Raw genomic sequence first — 19,051 nt, 5'->3', positions numbered from 1 at the left:
GCGTGGCGCGTTGTCCAGTCTCTCGTTCCCTTGTCGAAGCGAGCGGTTTCGCTTCGCTCTCATCTCACCGCTCTCTTGCACGACTGGCGTTTGAGTGAACGAGCAGGATGCAGCTACAACGTTTGCGGGCAGAATATGGAGTGGGTGGAATCTAGGCGTACAAACAGTCACGAACACGGCGTTTCTTTCTCATTTCGTCTATTTTCCGCCTCAGAACTCATCGCTTCGCCTCCTCCCGTGGGATGAGGATGTCGTTCAACGCGCCAGAGTTGATCTTGTCGGCGATGGGCGAGCCGGCGAAAGCTTCGCGCAGGACTTCGGCGACGTTCTCGGCGTAGACGATGTCGATGCCTTCCTTTACGGAATCGGGGACCTGTAGAACAGTAAAGAAGTGTCAGACAGGTCGAGACGCTGAGAGCGCATCATCCGCGGGGACGACTCGTGCAGGAGGACGCGAGGCGAAAGATGGAAGTGATACGCACGTTGTGCTCAATGTCCGCCTTGCAGCCCAGGGGCAGGATGAGCTTGCGGATGCCCGCGCGATGAGCGGCAAGCGTCTTCTCCTTCAGACCGCCGACCGGAAGCACCTGTCCTGCCAGCGTAACCTCACCAGTCATGGCTGCACGAGAACAGGGTTAGCACTCGCTCAGACGGGGCCAAGGGGTTTGGACAACTCACCGAGCTCGGAGGAGACGCCACGCTTTGAGAAGAGTGAGACAAAGGCGGTGAGGATGGCGATACCGGCGGACGGTCCCTCCTTGCCGATCGCGCCTTCAGGCATGTGCAGGTGAATGGCGCGCTTCTCAAGGAGGTCCTTGTCGGGGTCGGAGGTCAAGCCAAGGTCGTACGCGTGTGCTCGAAGGAAGGCGAGAGCGATCTGCGCCGACTCCTTGATGACCTCGCCAAGCTTTCCGGTGAGCTGGATGCCCTGGCCAGGCATGGACTGCGCGAGGAGGATGCGTTAACTCATCCGGTACAAGCCTCGCAAGCGAGCGAGACGCACCGTGACCTCGATGGGCATGACTGCACCCGACCCGTTTCCGAGGTAACCCAAACCGGTGCTGACACCGACAGGCGAGATCTTCGTGTACAGTCGGTCCTTCTGGTACAGAGGCGGGCCAACGTAATCCAGGAGGTTCTCTGCCGAGATGCGGACGTGGACGTCGGACGGGACTTCGAGAGGCTGGCGGACGCTCGTCGTGGTCTTCCGCTCCTCAGCAGTGACAGACGAGTCGGGCGTCGCAGCGGATGAGGGCGAGGCAGTCGACGCGGGAGTCGCGTCGCCGTCCTGCTTCTCGACGGACTTGTCGGCAGGGGCGGAGGGAGTCGAGTCGGTCGACGCAGGCTCTTCCGACTGGACATCCGCCTCCTTCGTCGCGGCAGCTTCGGGCTGAACAGTCTTGGCGGCCGATTCGGGCAATGCGGGTTCGCCGATGTCCTGCACGATCTTGAGAGCGGCCTTGCGGAAGACCTGCATGGGATAGCCCGTTAGCACGAGTCGCGGCGGGAGATTCGCATGCGGACGTACCTTCTCGATCTGCTGCTTCAGTCGTCGCACGCCCGACTCGCGACAGTAGTACCGGATGAGAGCGGCGACAGCGTCGTCTTGCAGCTCGACATCGGCATTCTTCAAGCCGGCGCCCTCCTTGGCGGCGGGGGCGAGGTATTTGCTTGCGATCGCAGCCTTCTCCTCCGTAATGTAGCCCGAGACCTCGAGGACCTCCATGCGGTCGAGCAGAGGAGCGGGGATTGTGTCAAGCGTGTTGGCGGTGCAGACGAAGAGGACGCGGGAGAGGTCGACAGGGACGTCGAGCTGGGTAAAAGACGATTTAGCGAGCAGAAAGGAGACAGCGTACGAGCGCACTCACGTAGTGGTCAAGGAACTGCGCGTTTTGCTCGGGGTCGAGCATCTCGAGGAGGGCGCTCGAAGGGTCGCCGTTGTGGCCCCGTCCAATCTTGTCAACCTCGTCGATGAGCACGAGCGGGTTCTCCGTCTGCACCTTCTTGAGCGCCTGAATGATCTTGCCCGGCATCGCACCAACGTACGTCCGGCGGTGACCCTTGATCTCGGCGACATCGGAAAGACCACCAACCGAGAAACGGAAGAACTGGCGGTCGAGCGCGCGGGCGATAGACTTGCCGATCGAGGTCTTGCCGACTCCAGGCGGGCCGACGAAGCAGAGGATCTTGCCCTCGACGGTGCCGCGCAGCTTGCCGACGGCGAGGAACTCGAGGATGCGGTCTTTGACGTCCTTCAACCCGTAGTGGTCCTCGTCGAGCACCTTGACGGCGTGGGTCAGATCAAAGTTCTCCTTCGTGTGGTGGCCCCAAGGAATCGACGTGAGCCAGTCGAGATAGTTGCGCGTGACGTTGAACTCGCTCGCCGCCGGCTCGAGGGTGCCAAGCTTGTTGAGCTCCTCGTCGAAGACCTTCTGAACCGCCTCGGGCATGAGGAGCGATTTGGCCTTCTCCTTGAACTTCTCGACGAGCTTGTCCTTGCCGTCGCTTTCCAACCCGAGCTCCTTCTTGATCCCCTTGAGCTGCTCCTGGAGGATGTATTCGCGCTGCCGCTTGGCGATCTTGCTCTCGACGTCCTTCGAAATCTTGTTCTGGAGCTGGGCGTTCATGAGCTCCTTCTTGATGACGAGGAGACCCTTCTGCAGCCGGTCCTCGAGTACCATCGACTCGAGGACATCCTGGAGCTCGTTGACCTCGCCCGCCGAGACCGCCGCCGCAAAGTCGGCGAGCTTCTCCGGCTCTTCGAAGATGTTGCCCGCCGTCAATGACATCGAGAAGTTGGCGATTTGGTCGCGGAAGAGCGGGTTGAGCGAGGCAATCTCCTTGAAGACGGAGACGATCTCGCCCGAGATGGCGCGAACGACCTGCGACTTGGCATCGTACGGTTCCATCTCGAGGTTCGAGACGTTGGCGATCGAGACGCCGTAGTTGTGAAGGTACGCCGTCTGGAAGGACTGGTGATCGCTCGTCTCGGCCGCCTCCTTCGCCTCGCCTTCGCCCTCCGCTTCACCCTCACCCTTGCCCTCGCGCACAACACGACCCTCGTCGTCGACAACAACATCCGCGCGCTCCTTGCCCTCGACGAACTCAGGCTCGTCCGGTCTCTTCGCCTCGGTGCTCGCATCCTGGTCGATAGGCGCCGGCGACTGCTCTGGCCCCGGCTCCTGCTTCGACTCGGACGCGCTCTCCGGCGTCAATTGCGCATCGCCGACAAACGCTGGCTCCTCCGGTCGTTGCGGGCCATCAATGTGCGGTCGGTGCTCGTCGACGACACTGTGCGGCTCAGGGTGATGCATCTCAGTCTCAGTCGACTTGCGACCCTTGTTGGGCGTGCCGACGGGGAGGAGCTCGTCGATCCGGATGCGGCGATGAGGGAAGAGGACGGCGGTGAGACCCGGTTCTTCGGGCTTATCGTCGGAGTTGGGGTTGGGAGGACGGGTAGGGTTGGCGGGGAAGGTCGAGGTGATTTGGCAGAAGACTCCGACGGGGTGGACAGAATTCGGGTCGGTGATGCTGAGCGAAGTAGCGTGTTAGCTGCAGTAGGCAAGGGAGACTAGGTCACAGACGCACACGTCACTGTCGGCGTTCTCGTCTTTGAGGAGGAAAGCGCCGAGGTACGGCTGACCGCGGCTGATCGACTCCTTGATGGCCTTGATGACTTCGGGATCGCGGACGACGACAGCCTTGTAGAAGCCAGGGAAGAGTGGTCGGCGAGTGATTGGAAGCGCCATAACCTGAGGATAGACGTTCGGGACGGAGCTCTTGACGACAGACGAGTTGCCCTCGCCGTCGCTCGACCGACCGCCCGCCGCTCCGCCTTCGGCCGCACCACTAGATCCCCGCGTGCCCGCTGACGTGCCAGCAGAGCCAGGGTTGCGCAAGCCGCTCCGCGGCTGCTCCGTCTGCGGAACGCCCGGTCTCCGCACCGGGACTTTCTCCTCGCCCTCGCCCTCTCCGCCTTCGCGACCCTCGTCGCCGTCAAACTCGTCGTTTTCGCCGTTCTGCTGTTCTCGAAGGCTGAGCCGGGGAGCGCGGGGGAAGGAGAGTGGCGGCGATGGTCGGAGAGGAGAGGCGAGATCGAGCCTGGCCGAGGTCGAGAGGGAGCGCGACGATGTCGGCACGTCGAGCGTCACTCGCGACGTCGATGCGAGGGGCGAGCGGGCGTTCAGGCGGGGAGTTGTGCTGGTCGTGCGGAGAGACGATGATGGAGGACGAGCGAAGGCTGTCCGGCTCGCGCGCGACGAGGCGAGCGAGGTGCGCGCCCGCATCGATGCTGGGAGCATTGCTAGTCGAGCTCGTCGATGGAGTGTCTGGCCTGCAAGATGGTGCTGTGTGGGAGTGGCGATGGGTTCGTCAGCTCTCCTCATCTCGGGCGAGCTGATCCGCATCAGCGCTCGCTCGTTGGACGCACCTGTTTCGCTGGCGTGTGTACTGAGTGCCGTACTAGTGCGAATGCAAGTCGAGCGAGTCCGTTCGAGCGAGTGAGCGGACGGTGAGCGAGCTGTTCGCGGCAAGAGCAAGGAGACCAACTCGGAGAGGACGACGTCAACCCTCGACCCGCTTCTACAGTTTCTGGCTGGGCTTGCGCGTTCGCTAGCTGCCCCTGCGACCTCAGAGAACCACCCTGCCCGCGCAAGAACCGCGCAAACGCGTGCAGCCGTTCGCCTTCTCCCGACAACTCGCTTTCGACGACGAGGTGGGCGTAGACGGCGCGCAGGATGGCGTACACGCCTTATGGAGGCTCTCCAGGACCATCAGCGTGGCAGCCGCTGCCCTCGCAGTATCTCCCGACGCCGCCGACAGCTCTCGCATTCGACCCACTTTCGCCGCTCCTCTTCGCGGCCAGCCCGACGGGAACCATCGCGAGCCACTTTTGCGCGCCGAATGCAGGGCTGGGAGGGAGGTACACGAGCTACCGCGGTCACTGGGGCGCGGTAGGCGAGATGGGCATCGACCAGTCCGGCATCCTCAGCGTTGGAGGTGGGGGCAGCATGCCTGGCAGGACAGGCGGCGGCGGGAGCGTCAAGCTGGCGAACCGAAGAGGCGTGACGCTGTGGAGCGTCGAGTGCGTTGCGGTTCCTCTCTGCGACTGCGAGCGATTTGACCGACTTCCCTCTCCTCCTCGTGCAGGACTGATCCGCCTGTACCGCTCACGGCCTTCGCTTACACACCTTCACGCTCGTCCGAGATCATTGCGACCGGTCCCGGCAGTGACCTCTTCGTCGTCAACGTCACGAGGGGCAGCATCATTCGGAAGGTAGGCTTGAAGCGCTCGTCATCTGGTCCTTGCTTCGGAATCGACTCGCTGCTGATGCCGGTTCCCTGACTCGCAGCAACCCTCGCCACTCTCCTTTGTCCACCTTCGTCGCTCGACCCAACTCATCGGCTCGACAATCACCGGCTCGCTCGCTGTCCTCGATGCCCGAACACCCGACATCACAACGGGAGAAACGGTTCTCGCGCACACGGGCGGCATCATCCAGCTTGAGACCGAGGGCAACTACATCGTCACGATCGGGTACACCATGCGGTGGGTCTTTCGTCTCGTCCATCTCTTGCAGGCCCGCAGGCTAATGCCGCCTCCTTTGCATAGACAAGGCCTCCCTCTTCCCGACCCTTACCTCAAGCTCTACGACACCCGCTACCTCCGCCCTCTCACGCCCATCCCCTTCCCGACTCCCCCTGCGCTCGTCCGCTTCCACCCGCGACTATCCGGCAACGTCATCGTCGCGAGCTCGGAAGGCCGTGTACAAATACTCGACTTGAAAGATGTGGGAAAGAGCTCGGTCTTCCAGGTGAGATGGCCGGAAGCGACAGCCTCAGCCTTGCGTCATGTGTTCTCGACTTCACGCTGATGAAACGCTCCGCCACCGCACAGGTCGACACGCCGTCGATGCTCACCTCGATGGCCGTCGCGCCGACTGGCGAAGGGCTCGCGTTCGGCGATGCGGACGGCTACGTGCACCTGTGGGCGGCAAGACCGGAGGAAGGCGATGCCAAATTCTGCCGCTACGAGGGCGAAGTCGAGCTGCCTGACCCGGTCGAACCTCCCGAGCGCATCAACTGGCGAGACGACACGTGCGCACTGCTTCCAGCCTTGCGTAAGAGATGTCGGCTCACGTCACTTCACGTCGCAGCCCGCTCAACTCGATCGGCATGCCCTACTACACTTCTCCCCTCCTCTCTCTCCTCCCTCAGCACATGACCTCGACCTATGCCGCCTCGCACCGCCGCGTCCCGATCGACTCGAACATCCTCAAGTCGGCCAAAACGGTGGACTTCGTCGGCTATGCGACCTACCCTCCGCATCTGCGGAGCGCGGCTCGGCGGAATCAGGTCCGGACGGGGCAGAGGTCGAAGATTGCGGGAAGGCTGGGGGTCGATGCGCCGATGTTCAGGAGCGAGCGCGAGAGGGCGGATGCGAAGCGAAGACGAGACTATGGCGATTCGGTGCGTCTCAGCCCCTTTTGAGCGTCTTTGATTTGAGCTTATCTCTTGGAATGCAGGCTGCAACGGAAGACGAGCCGCAAGAGGAGGACAATGCGGAGGATGAGATGCCGAAGTACTACCGCAAGGTCGAGATCAAGTACAGTCGATTTGGTATCGAGGACTTCGACTTTGGGTGCGTTGCCGCTACTCCCCTGTCCTCATGATTTCGTGCTTATTTGTGTGCGGACAGCTTTTACAATAAGACGCCCTACTCCGGCCTCGAGACGCACATCACCAACTCCTACACGAACAGTCTTCTCCAAGCCCTTCACTACCTCCGACCGATCCGCACACTCGCGAAAAGCCATACCTTTGAGGCGTGCCCGAAGGAGAACTGCCTGCTGTGCGAGGCGGGCTTCCTGTTCCGCATGCTCGAGGACGCGAAGGGGATGAACTGCCAGGCTAGCAATTTCTCGCGAGCGTTTGGCTCGAACCCGCAAAGTGAGTCACACTTGTCGATCGTCGTGGCGCGTGCTGACACCTGCTCCCGTCTTCAGTCGCCGCGCTCGGCTTGATCGACCACGAGAACGACGCCACCAAGTCTGTCGCCTACGCCACCCTCATCCAGACGTTCAACCGCTATCTCCTCGAGCAGTTGACGGCCGAGTCTGTCCTGCCAGCTTCTTCGAAGTCGATGCCTTCGCAGCAGGTTTCGCTCCTCAAAAACGCGCCCGAGGATTCGCAGCGGAAACCGCCGCTCGCACAGCTCGTCAAGGTCGAAACGCACAGCCTCAGCACCTGCCAGAACTGCCTCGCCAAGTCTGATCGCGAGACGAGCCTGAACGTCATCGACCTCGTCTACCCGCGCAAGGTGAGTCTGCCGGACTTGCTGAGCAGAATCCTCCACGTCTCACGCTCTTCGCTCTCAGGCCATGTCAAACGAGGCTCCCGCACCCAACACCTTCTCCGCTATCCTCGCCTCCTCGATCATGCGCGAGACCATCGCCCGCCTTCCCTGCTCCTCCTGTCGCCAGAACACCCACGTCCGAGTCCGCCGCGCCATCCCCGACATGGCCCAGCTTCCGCCCGTCTTCGTCGTCAACGCTGGCGTGCGAACGGCCGACGAGCTCGAGCTCTGGATGGACAAGCGGGACGGCAGCGCTGGCAGTAAGCGGTTCTTGCCGAGTCGGTTCACGCTGTCGAAGGGCGAGGGTGTGGCTGTCGTCGTCGAATCGGACAAGCCCGCCGCAGGGAGCGCTGAGGCGATCGAGTATGAGCTACGGGTGCGTCTGAACGAATCGGCATCGAAGAGCGGTCGAGCTGACGACAGAGTACTGCAGGCCATGGTGGTGCAGATTCAGGCAGAAGGCGACGCACCCCATCTCGTCTCGCTTGCTCGTGGTGAGTCGCCTCGTTGCGGTTCCGAGTCTTGCGCTGACGTCGAAATCTCGCAGTCGCGAGCGAGGAGGAGAAGCCCGGCTCTTCCTGGCACCTCTTCAACGATTTCCTCGTGCGGCCCATCAGCGAGGAAGAGGCGTTGAGCTTTCCGGGCAAGTGGAAGGTGCGCCCCACTGACCGTCCTGGCTTCCTGCGAGCTAAGCTTTGCTACGTCAGATTCCGGCTGTCCTCTTCTACGAGCGACGAGATGCGCCGCAGCTTCTCGACTTCTCCAAGCTTCCGCTGCACAGCGACCCGTCCATTCTCTGCGAGGATATCACCATCTCCAAGTGAGCTTGCCAGCCGTGTCTTCGGACGCCAGCATCGCTGATACATCAATTCGCAGGTTCCGAGACCGATCACTCGTCAAGCACCAACCTTTCCGCCTGGACGAGCTGCCTCGCAAGGGTACACTCGTCGCTATCGACGCCGAGTTTGTCTCGCTCCAGCAAGAAGAGGCGGAGTTCCATTCGGACGGCACGAAGAAGGTTCTTCGCCCATCACGGATGACGTTGGCGCGAGTGTCGGTCTTGCGAGGCGAGGGTCCCGAGACGGGCATCCCCTTCATCGACGATCACATCCACACCAGCGAGCCCATCGTCGATTACCTCACCGAGTTCTCCGGCATTCGAGGTGCGCTATCCTCGCTGCGAGCCGCGGGGAATCCGCTGACGAGTGCGCCTTTGTGCAGCTGGCGACCTCGACCCGGTGCACTCGCGGCATACGCTCGTCCCGCTCAAGGTGGCGTACAAGAAGCTTCGCATGCTCGTCGACCTCGGCTGTGTCTTCATTGGGCACGGACTCAACAAGGACTTCCGAATTATCAGTGCGTTCTGGCCTGTCCATCTTCCGCCCAACGGCGCTCACTCTCGCCCGTCACAGACATCTACATCCCTCCGTCTCAGATCATCGACACCGTCAACATCTACCACCTCCCACACCGCCAGCGCAAGCTCTCGCTCCGCTTCCTCGCCTACGCCGTCTTGCACTCGAATATCCAGGCGGACACGCACGACTCGATCGAGGATGCGCGAACGGCACTGCAGCTTTACGAGCACTATCAACGACTCGAGGCGGAAGGTACTTGGGAAGAGGCGCTCGAGGAGGTCTACCGCGAGGGGAAGCAGACGGTTCGTCCCGCTCTCAACGCTGTCTTGCGTACGAAACTGACTCTTCGTCTGCGCAGAACTTCAAAGCGCCGGTCGAGCCGCCTCCCTCGCTCCCTCGCACCGACTCTCCCGGCTTCGGCGCTCTCGGCCCGCTCCCTGCTCCCGCCGTCCAGCCGCAACCGATGTTCGTCCGAGGCGTCTTCCCTGCGCCGATGCCGATGCCCCCGAGGGGGACGCGAGGGTTCATGGGTTAGTTTGTTCGGACCTTTCGTAGTAGAGCTGTTGGACGTCAGAAGGTGTGTTGTATCGAGTCTAGCAATCCATCTACACGCTACACCACAATGTCCGCCAGCTCGACGCGCAGGGTGATACTTTCCGAGCTGCATTGAAGGACGGAGACGCTGTTGACGCAAGTCGCGTCAGCACGCCGTCACATCGAGGAGAAGCCGACGAAAAACGCACGCCGTCAAGTCCTTCACGACCACCGCGCCGTTGACCTTGCTTGCAGCTTCTTGGACTTCCGCAGCCTCGACTGGCTCGGTGCAGACGGCGAGGAGGCGGGCGCCCGCGGAATAGGCGCTTTCGAAGCCGGCGGGAGCGTCCTCGACGACGAGGACATCGAGAGGCATCAGGTCTGGCTGGAGGTCCCGCAGCCCTGTAATCGGAAGGGTCGTTTACTAACTCGTGGAGGCGAGAGAAGCGAAGGTGAACTCACGGTCGATGCCGATCAAGTACGGCTCAGGCGAAGGTTTTCCGGCCGATACTTGTTCTCCCGTGACCATCACGGGCGGCGCGAGGATGCCAGCGATCTCGAGAGCGGGTACGGCGTGTATGCGTGTGGCTGGAAAGCAAGAGTGAGCCCACCACATGAACGGGAAGAGACCAGGAGAATTGCTTCTCACCAGATGTCACGATGCCCCACTGCGCTCCTCCTCCCTGCAGCTTCGCGAGCAACTCAAGTACTCCGGGTAAGGCGACAATCCCGCTTCCCTCGCCGTGCGCCTTCATTTGTCTTGCCGTCTCGCCGACACTCTTTTCCAGCTCCTCGACCGCGGCGTCCAGTTCCTCCTCGCTCATCTCGCTCCCTTTCTTCGGCGTCGTCGCAAAGCGTCGGAGCAAGTCCTTGGCGCGCGTGCCATGCTGTGCGGCGGCGAACTCGCGCGGGTCAACTTGCTGAACCGCACACCAGCGAGCAATCGTGCGTTTGACTGCGGGAGTTGAGTCGATCAGGGTGCCATCCGAGTCGAAGAGGATGGCCTTGACGGTCAACTCGACAGCAGGCATGGCTCAGCAGGTCGAGGTTGCTGGAAGAAGCGAAAGTCGAGAGGAGTGTCGGAAAGGACGAGGCGCGTGCTGACGTAGCATACAGCGAGCGTCCCGTTAGCAGAGAGAGCACATGGACGTCCGAGAGCGTTGTTCGTCCTGCTTACGGCGTCAGCCTGAGCACACGAGGCGACAGGTCGACACAGAGGAGGAGGAGGACGAGGGGAGCTGAGGAAGCCGTGCAGCGGCTTCGGCGCGGACGTCGCGTAGCTTCGATGGGAGAGCGACCAAGCTCGACGCCTTCTCTGCCGCTCATAGCGAGTCAGGTTGCTACGACTGCGCTCCGTGCTGTCCAATTCGAGCGAGAGTGGAGAGGGGCGTCAGCTCGTGAGGGTGGGGGAGAGAGAGGCGACTCTCTGGACCACCACCCGGCCTGCAGGGAGCTCGAAAAGGTCGCGGCCGGGCAGCGAAGCTGGGGAGGCAACTCCGGGGAGGTGGGAGGGACAGCTCGCGTGCGTGCTACGTACTGGAGGCGCAAAATGGGGACGGCGGCGGGTCGAAAGAACGCTGTCGAGCTCTCAGACGCTAGCCTGGGCGTTGAGAGCGAGGAAGACGAGGAGAGAGGTCAACTCTGCGAGAGCGAGTCGAAGTCGACGACCGCAAATCCTCGACGGGCGGGCTCGAGGATTTGCGAGAGCGCTCTCTAGGAATTCAGACTGCGCTTGCTCGCAACCCTACACCTGGGCTCGATGCCTCGCCCGGCACCCAAGTGAGCGGTAGAGGTCGAAGAGCGGGACGAGACGAAGGTTGGAAGTGGACACCCTCGCGACCCGCTCTTTCTGGCTTGCTGGCGAGCGTTGCATGCTGCTGAGGAGTCTCACACAGCGCCTGACTTTTGCTACACCCCGCCTCGTACGCTCCGTCATCGCCAGCGCCATGTCGACCGCCGCAGACCTCAACGCCCGCATCAGTGAGCAGGGCTCGCTCGTGCGCAAGCTCAAGGAGGACAAGGCTGCAGCAGAGGAAGTACAGAAGGAGGTCCTAACGCTCAAGGAGCTCAAGGCGGCGCTCGCCAAGCTCACGGGCGCAGACGACTCGAAGGGCAAGAAGGGGAGCAAGTTCACGCTCAAGACGCCCAAGGTGCGCTCCGTTGGACCGTAGAAAGTGCTTATGAAGGACTACGAGCTGATTGCAGCATTCGTGCGGATGCGCAGGGCACCAAAGACTGGCACCCCTCCGACATGTACCTTCGCCAGGCCATCTTCCGCAAGATCACCGAAGTCTTCGAGCTTCACGGCGGTGTGACGATCGACACTCCCGTCTTCGAGCTCAAGGAGATCCTCTCCGGCAAGTACGGCGAGGACAGCAAGCTCATCTACGACCTTCAGGACCAGGGCGGAGAATTGTGCTCGCTTCGGTACGACTTGACGGTGCGCAGCGGGCTCTGCAAATAGCTCATCCCGTCCGTACTGACGTTATTGCTTACGCAGGTCCCCTTTGCCCGCTTCCTCGCTATGAACGGCACCCAGTACCCGAACATCAAGCGCTACCACATTGCCAAGGTCTACCGCCGCGACCAGCCCGCCATGAGCAAGGGTCGTATGCGCGAGTTCTACCAATGTGTACGTCGACGCGGTCGCTGTCTACAGCGGCTAGGTTGATGAGCGGCATTCGCAGGACTTCGACATTGCCGGCGTCTACGACCCGATGCTCCCGGACGCAGAGTGCCTCGCGATCACCTGCGAGGTTCTCGAGGCACTCGAGATCGGAGAGTTTACAATCAAGGTGCGCTAGCGAGGCCACTTTGCGCGAGTGACCGTGCTAACCGTCGCTAAACAGCTCAACCACCGCAAAATCCTCGACGGCATCTTCGCTGTTTGCGGCGTTCCCGCCGACAAGATTCGCACCATCTCATCAGCAGTCGACAAGCTTGACAAGGTCCCACCGTTTTTCTGGCTTGCCAGGGACTCCGCTGACGACTAGAACTGCAGATGCCTTGGGAGGACGTTCGGAAGGAGATGACGGAGGAGAAGGGACTGGCAGGCGACGTCGCGGACCGCATCGGCGAGTATGTCAAGCTGAAGGGTGCGTCTTGCTCTTCTATTCTGTACCAAGACCCCGCTGAACCCCCAGTTTGTAGGTGGACCCGAACTCGTCGAGCAGCTCAAGCAGGACGAGCGGTTGACGAAGAACAAGTCGGCTGTCGAGGGACTGAACGACATGGCACTGCTGTTCAAGTACCTCGACATCTACGGCGCGACCCCTCGAGTGCGTTGGAGCGAGGGTTTCGTCGTTCTGCAGCTGCTGACTCGCCTTTCCTCGCAGGTTTCGTTCGACCTCTCGCTTGCTCGCGGCCTTGACTACTACACCGGCGTCATCTACGAAGCCGTCACCGAAGGCTCCGCCCCTCCCGTCCCCGTTGCGCCCAAACCCGAAGCCGTCCCGACCCCGGCCCAGCAAAAAGCGGACGTCAAGGGCAAGAAGCCCGCACTCAACGCTGACGAGGAGGCCGACATCGACGAGTCGACGATCGGCGTCGGGTCGATCGCCGCGGGAGGACGGTACGACGAGCTCGTTGGCATGTTTGCGAGCGGCGGCGCGGCAGGCAAGATCCCCTGCGTCGGCATCTCGTTCGGTGTCGAGCGGTTGTTCTCCATTCTGTTGCGGAAGGCGCAGGAGAAGGGTGAGGCGGCGGGACGGGCGAAGGCGACCGAGGTCTTTGTCATGAGTCTCGGAGACGGCTTGCTGGAGGAGCGCATGAAGGTGTGCAAGGAGTTGTGGGCTGCGGGTATCAAGGTGCGTCCTTCAACGCCTCTCCCACCTCTCCTACAACTGACATGCGCTGGTGCAGGCCGAGTTCATGTACAAAGCCAAGCCTAAGCTGCCGAAGCAGTTCGAGGTCATCGACAAGGAGAAGATCCCGTACGCCGTCCAGGTCTCGCCGTCCGAACTCGCCAAGGGCACGATCCGTGTCAAGCCGCAGGTCGGCAAGGAGCTTGGGTCGGGCAACGACATCGAGCTCAAGCGCGAGGAGCTCGTCCCGTGGCTTCTCGAGAAGCTCGGGAAGAAGTAGGGCGTCGCGGCGGCGCCAGCTGCTTCCGGTGCGGTAGAGGGTGACACTAGACAGTAATACGAACAGTCATGCCAATGGATCACGGCGACGGGTCAGCCTGCACTCGTCGACGGCGACAACGTTCTCCTCCTCGAGAACCATCGACTCTTCTCGCCGCGAAACTTCTCGCGTCCGGTCCGCGCCTTCCCTTTGTCCTTCCTGAGAGTATGCCATGCGGCCTGAGTCCTTCTCGCTTCCAGCGAATCGTGCCACCTCAGCTCGCTCGCTTTGGCCTTCTTTCACGCACCTCTTCCTCGCTTCTCTCGCCTCGCTCGCTCGCTGTGACCTCGCTCAGCTGCTCTATCGGGCTCTTCAGACTCGCCCAGACAGTACAACCGCATTCCCTGCCGCACGGTGCCAACAGTCCTTCTCCCCCACCTCCTCCCGCCTCAACATCGGATCCCAACACTTCCTCGGCGCGTCGCAGCCCGGTCCAGCAGTCGCAGAGCCTCGGCAAAACCTACTGGAGCTCTGTAGGGGCCGTCTTGTCGCGCCTACGGCTGACCGCTTCACCCAGTGACCCGTGTACCCCGCTCGTACCTCTCGTGAGTTGTCGCAAGCCTCGAGTTCACCCGAGCGCCCGCCGAACAAGCTGACCATGCTCTTACTACACAGAACGAACTGATGTCCCTACGCAACTCTCACTCCTGGCTCGCCTCGCTCATCGAAACCGGCCTTGCACCGCCCTCCTCAGCCGACAACAAGTTCTCGACGGTGGCGAACGGTGCTACCGGCGTGCGACGATCCCGAGCGAGTCCTTCACTGTTCGAGGAGGATGCCCAGGCGAGAGATGCGGCGGATCAGGCTGTGGTCGACGACGAGCTGCGGGGTCTGCAGGGTTTGAGGGAGAGCGAGGCAGGTTGGAGCGTCACGGTCGCAGAAGGCGCAAAAGCGAGATCGCGAAATCGCAAGGCGAGTCTACGCATCCCCTGTATCGCGGCATTAGGCTGACTGGCTTTCACCTGCTAGCCCGATCCGGTTTTGACGGTTTACGTCTCGACGCCGACTTCGAGCCTCACCTTGAGTCGCAAGCTGAGCGAGATTGTCGACCTCGAAGCACGGGTGAGCAGCAGTTGCTCGTCGTCCTGCCTATGATACGAAGACGCGCTGACCTCGTCTTACTCAGCTACGCGCTCAATTTCCCGACAGTCTTCCTGAACGTCCGCCTCCTCCGCCGCCCGCAACGCCAAAGAAGCGAAGCAAAGTCCTCGCTTCGCTTACTCGCACACTCAGCCCTCGCCGCAACGGCCCGCCGTCCTTCTCCTCTTTCGGCGGCAGTCGCGACTCTCGCGCCGTTGCGATCGACACGAAGGAGCTCGGCGCGATGCTCACCAAGGCTTCCCTCGACTCGACACTCCGACAACACGTGGCTTGGCAGAAGTTCTTCGCCGTCCGGCGCGACGACCTCGAGAGTGCGCGCATCGAGCGGCGCATCAAGCGGGCACGCAGCGACCAGACCCTCCATCTCGGCGGCAAGGACAGTCTCGAATCGCCTTTCGTCGCGCGGACGACTCTGCAGACTGTTGAGGACCGCGCCGAGCCCAATGCAACCGTCCAGCCATCCACCGCGCCGCTCGGGACGGAACAGCCGCTAGCGAGCGATGTCGCCGTCGACGTGAGCATGGGTTCGCCTGCCGATGTCGCGTCGTCTTCTACACCCGCCAACGTCGAGATGGTTCTCTTCGACGCGAACGAGCAGGGCAGCGCGCCAAGTGAGCCTGTTGCCGTCTCGGATTCTCCGGAGCAATCATCCGTCCTTGAGCCAGATGGCGAGTCAGCGACCGGCGCTTCGGTTACGCCTGCGGCTCATGCTGCGCCAGTCCGTCCCGCGACCGCCGACGCCGTACGCCGCGACCTCGCACCTTTGACCTCGGCTGGCATGACACGGTCGGTGTCGGACGTCTCGACCACAACGGTGGAGAAGCGCTCGAAGTCGATGACGATCGACGCTTTTGAAATCCTGCGCGTGCTCGGAAAGGGTTGCGCCGGCAAGGTTTTGCTCGTTCGCAAGAAGGACACCGAGGACTTGTTCGCGCTCAAGGCCATTACGAAGCGCCATGTGCGCTCGCTCCCTCTTCCATGTTCCAAACACTGAGCGCTGACAGGTGCACCATGCGCAGGTCCTCGCCCACCGCGAGCTCGAGCACACTCGCACCGAGCAGTCGGTCCTCAAGACTTGCGCGAGAGACAAGTCGAACCCTTTCGTCGTCCGCCTGCACTACTCCTTCCACGACGAAGACAGTGAGTTCATCCGATGTTTTCCGCAGTAGCGGCGCTCACTCGCGCATCCCTCGCCTCAGCACTCTACCTCGCCTTGGACTTCCACCCCGGCGCGGATCTCGCTTCGCAGCTCGCCAACTGGGGCTGTCTCGGTCGTGACCGCGCTCGCTTCTACATCTCCGAAATTATCGAAGGTGTCGAGGGTCTGCATCGCGCCGGCATCATCTACCGGTGCGCCCTTGCTCTCCTCAGCCAGGCGAGACTCCCGCTCATCTAGCCTCGCGCTTGACAGTGACCTCAAGCCCGAGAACGTCCTTATCGCCGCCGACGGCCACATTGTCCTCACCGACTTCGGCCTGTCGAAAGACTTCGGGCACAATCAGGTCATCCCGTCGGCGACAGACGGTCTGCCTCGCCCGCACTGGCTCGACCACCCGTCCCGCAGTGCATCGACGCCTCCTGTCGCATCGTGGCTCGGCACGTATCGCGAAACGACGACGACCTTCTGCGGAACGGCTGAATACCTCGCACCCGGCAGGCCTTCCTTCCTTCTGAACTTCTCACCGCGCCTTCGCTGACCTGTCCATCTCGCAGAGGTCCTCCTCGGCGAGCCGTACAGCTACGAATGCGACATCTGGAGCGCTGGGACGATGCTGTACGAGATGCTCGCCGGCGTGACACCCTTCATGGCCGACAACCACGCGACCAGTCAGTTGTCTCTCGCTCTTCCACTACTCGCTCCCGAAAAGCTGACGTACGTACTCCGCAGTGTACCGCCGCGTCCTGCACGACGACCTGCGCTTCGACGAGCGGAGCCGCCAGTTCGACCCGGACACTCGCGCCCTCATACGCGGCATGCTGCAGCGCGATCCCGTCCTCCGCATCACGATACCTCGCCTCAAGCGCATGCGGTACTTCAACATGATCTCATGGGACTTCATCCGCCTGAAGCGCTACGCGCCGCCTTTTGTTCCGAAGCTCAACCCGGACGACCCGACCGACACTTCGCAATTTGACGACGCCTTCCTCCAAATGCCGCCCGAGGTTCGCGGCACCGATCCGCTTCACGAGCCTGGGAACGACCGCGACGAGCCGAAAGGCGAGCCGCAGCCCGCTTTCGACGCGAACGGTCGCGATGTCTTCGACGGCTGTGCGCTCGCCTCTTGTGAACGCTCTCAGGTGGCTCGCTGACTGATAACCGATCTCACAGACTCGTACTACGGCCGCGACTCGGCTTCCCTGCATCGCCACCGTATGGAGGACTCGGACGAGGAGAGCGAGGAGGAAGTCGAGGAGTCTCCTGCTCTCGACAGTGCGGAGATCGACGGTATCAGGCGCGAGCCGGCGTGCGTTCCAGCCGAGGCCGAGCCCACGACTCCGTCCGCCATGGATGAAGACTCGATGACTCCGCCCGCCGAAGCGATCGCTGCTGCGCCGCCTGTCCAGCACGAGCAGGAGGTCTCGCAGGGCACGTCGACCAGCGGCGACACGATGAGCGACTCGGTCGAGACGGACGCCACCTCCACAACGACGGCCCCGTCTCTTTCGCCTGAACTCGGTCGCGCTCGTCAGGTCTCGGCCCGCAGCAACCTCGAGCCGCTTCCTGAGCACACTGTCGCCAAGCACTCGACCGCCATCGTTGTGGAGGAGGACGAGGAGGGATCTGACGCCGAATGGGACATGGTCGAGACCTCCGTTGTCGCTTCGGTTCGCAACGGTGGTCGCGAGGCCACGTTGTGGCAGCGAGGCTTCCGCGACCGGTATCGCCTCGTCCTCCAGCCCCTCGCGTCGCCTCTCCGCCCGCCCTTCTCGCGGCAAGCCTCGCGCCACAACTCGCGAGCAGGCTCGATCGCGTCCTCCAACTCTGCCATGCCCATCTCGCCTGCGACTACCCCTGAACCCCCCTCCTCTCCTCGTCCTCTCGGCGGTATGCGACGACTCGCGTCTGTCCGGTCCACCGCAAGCGGGAAGGGCGACGGCTTGCGTCCGCAGCGCTCACTCGACGCCGGCCTGTACGCCATCTCGAACGGCCTCAAAGTGGCGCCGCCCTCGCCGCGCATTGGTGGAAAGACATCAAAGACGAGCTTGGCGCCGTCGGCTACGTCGACCGAGCAGGAGAACCGCACCCCGCGGAAGGGCGGCTCGACAATCAAGAAACTCACCAAGTCGGCTTTCCTCTCCAGCAACAAAGCGTGATTCGTTCTCGCTCCTACGCTTATCACGACCTTACGATACCCGCCTGACCCCGCCCGACGTTTTCGCCGCCGTCTAGTGCAACTTTGACGACCCTTGACGACCTCACGACTTCGCCTTTCGTTTCCCGGCTGCATACCTCTCTTTCGCAACCGCGTCTTACCCTTTCTTGCACACGCATCTTAGCTATCCTCGTCGTCAGTACCTTACTTGCAGCCTTACGCCGTCCCTGGTTCGCACGCCCTTTCGCATTTTGCAGGCTTCCCTCCTCACGTCGTTGTCCTCCCTCACTCGTTCTTGCACGATTGCAATGTCATGCCGCGCGTCTCTCACGACCAAGGCGGCCGATGTCTCCAGACATCCGACCACGCACACTCGAGCGTCCTCTTCCTCCTGCTCTTCACCCTCACCATGTCGAACCTCGACAACGACACGCTCTTCGGCGTGCGCATACTAGCCTCATCCTGCACGAGCGCTGCTGACTCTCCAACCTGCGCAGTTCGTCTCCTCAGCCCTCATCTCCCTCGGCGGGCTTCTCGGTTTCTTGCGGCGTGGGAGTGTCGCGTCGCTGATCGCAGGGGGCGGATCAGGCGCTCTGCTAGCGTACGGCGTGCAGCAGCAGCGTTTCGACAGGCAGAACGTGCAGGTTGTCGTTGGTGTGTCGTCCTACCCCACATCTCGCTGATGAAGATGGGAAGGCGGGTACAGGCGTTGTTGCTGGCTTTCCGCGCCGAGAGGGCAACGGCGAGCACGATGAAGGAGCATGCTGACCTCGCGCTTCCGTACCACAGGCGTCAGCGCGCTTCTCGCCGTCGTGATGGGTCTACGGTTCGTTCGGGGGAGGAAATTCATGCCGGCGGGTCTCGTTACGGTGAGTGCTGATTCGTTTCCTGACGGCGTGAGCTGAATGAGAAGTGGGAGAGGTTGTCGAGAGGCTGACACCTGCTCTTTCCCCGCGACAGCTCCTCTCCCTCACCCTCCTCTACCGCTTCGGCCAGCGCTTGGCGTAACGAACGACGGCGACAGAGACATGCATTGCAGCTGCTTGATTCGACAGGACTGCCGGGCAAGACTGGTCGCTAGTCGCTGTCAGGAGCCACTGCTTTGCTTCAGCAATTACCGTCCTTCTTCGCTCTTGTCCGCTCCTCCGAGCCGCTTCCGCTCAATCAAGCCATGTCCAACGCGCAGTCTCGCGAGCGCCTGCGGTTCTTGCTCGGTCGCGCTCTTGGTTTGGTACGAGGATTCTGTACAGCAGCCCTGCGTCCCACGG

General features: G+C 62.2%; 6 protein-coding genes across 6 annotated transcripts; 4 read left to right on the top strand and 2 right to left on the bottom strand.

Annotated features, from left to right (window-relative positions):
* Positions 1-217: 217 nt before the first annotated feature.
* RHTO_00224 (serine-type endopeptidase) lies at positions 218-4,301 on the bottom strand (the record flags this gene model as incomplete). Its single annotated transcript, XM_016413908.1, has 7 exons — positions 218-373; positions 483-619; positions 679-943; positions 1,004-1,471; positions 1,529-1,813; positions 1,869-3,531; positions 3,589-4,301. The coding sequence occupies 7 exons, from the start codon at positions 4,299-4,301 to the stop codon at positions 218-220; spliced, it is 3,687 nt and encodes a 1,228-aa protein (XP_016276915.1).
* Positions 4,302-4,736: 435 nt separating this feature from the next.
* Positions 4,737-9,247, top strand: RHTO_00223 (PAB-dependent poly(A)-specific ribonuclease subunit 2; the record flags this gene model as incomplete). Its single annotated transcript, XM_016413907.1, has 17 exons — positions 4,737-5,083; positions 5,149-5,275; positions 5,352-5,548; positions 5,612-5,813; positions 5,897-6,096; positions 6,156-6,468; positions 6,525-6,640; positions 6,698-6,948; positions 7,005-7,318; positions 7,377-7,730; positions 7,788-7,848; positions 7,902-8,008; positions 8,062-8,174; positions 8,231-8,517; positions 8,576-8,710; positions 8,767-9,014; positions 9,071-9,247. The coding sequence occupies 17 exons, from the start codon at positions 4,737-4,739 to the stop codon at positions 9,245-9,247; spliced, it is 3,549 nt and encodes a 1,182-aa protein (XP_016276914.1).
* A 77-nt stretch (positions 9,248-9,324) lies between these two features.
* RHTO_00222 (haloacid dehalogenase-like hydrolase domain containing protein) lies at positions 9,325-10,277 on the bottom strand (the record flags this gene model as incomplete). The annotated part of the gene is made up of 4 exons (XM_016413906.1): positions 9,325-9,394; positions 9,456-9,648; positions 9,709-9,834; positions 9,896-10,277. 4 exons carry the CDS (start codon positions 10,275-10,277, stop codon positions 9,325-9,327), a joined length of 771 nt encoding a protein of 256 aa, XP_016276913.1.
* Positions 10,278-11,192: 915 nt separating this feature from the next.
* Positions 11,193-13,329, top strand: RHTO_00221 (histidyl-trna synthetase; the record flags this gene model as incomplete). The annotated part of the gene is made up of 9 exons (XM_016413905.1): positions 11,193-11,396; positions 11,471-11,686; positions 11,747-11,878; positions 11,934-12,041; positions 12,096-12,194; positions 12,248-12,341; positions 12,397-12,524; positions 12,582-13,052; positions 13,108-13,329. 9 exons carry the CDS (start codon positions 11,193-11,195, stop codon positions 13,327-13,329), a joined length of 1,674 nt encoding a protein of 557 aa, XP_016276912.1.
* Positions 13,330-13,992: 663 nt separating this feature from the next.
* RHTO_00220 (protein serine/threonine kinase) lies at positions 13,993-17,784 on the top strand (the record flags this gene model as incomplete). Its single annotated transcript, XM_016413904.1, has 10 exons — positions 13,993-14,241; positions 14,338-14,430; positions 14,495-15,427; positions 15,489-15,609; positions 15,669-15,819; positions 15,881-16,032; positions 16,183-16,296; positions 16,358-16,738; positions 16,799-16,900; positions 16,946-17,784. 10 exons carry the CDS (start codon positions 13,993-13,995, stop codon positions 17,782-17,784), a joined length of 3,135 nt encoding a protein of 1,044 aa, XP_016276911.1.
* Positions 17,785-18,192: 408 nt separating this feature from the next.
* On the top strand, positions 18,193-18,791 carry RHTO_00219 (protein of uncharacterized protein family UPF0136, transmembrane; the record flags this gene model as incomplete). Its single annotated transcript, XM_016413903.1, has 4 exons — positions 18,193-18,225; positions 18,281-18,437; positions 18,573-18,652; positions 18,744-18,791. 4 exons carry the CDS (start codon positions 18,193-18,195, stop codon positions 18,789-18,791), a joined length of 318 nt encoding a protein of 105 aa, XP_016276910.1.
* Between the last annotated feature and the right edge of the window lie 260 nt (positions 18,792-19,051).

Source organism: Rhodotorula toruloides (assembly GCF_000320785.1).
Source record: "Rhodotorula toruloides NP11 unplaced genomic scaffold Scaffold1, whole genome shotgun sequence".
Lineage (NCBI taxonomy): Eukaryota > Fungi > Basidiomycota > Microbotryomycetes > Sporidiobolales > Sporidiobolaceae > Rhodotorula > Rhodotorula toruloides.
The sequence above is the reverse complement of the archived record's forward strand: the minus strand, read 5'-3'. Positions and strand labels throughout refer to the sequence as shown.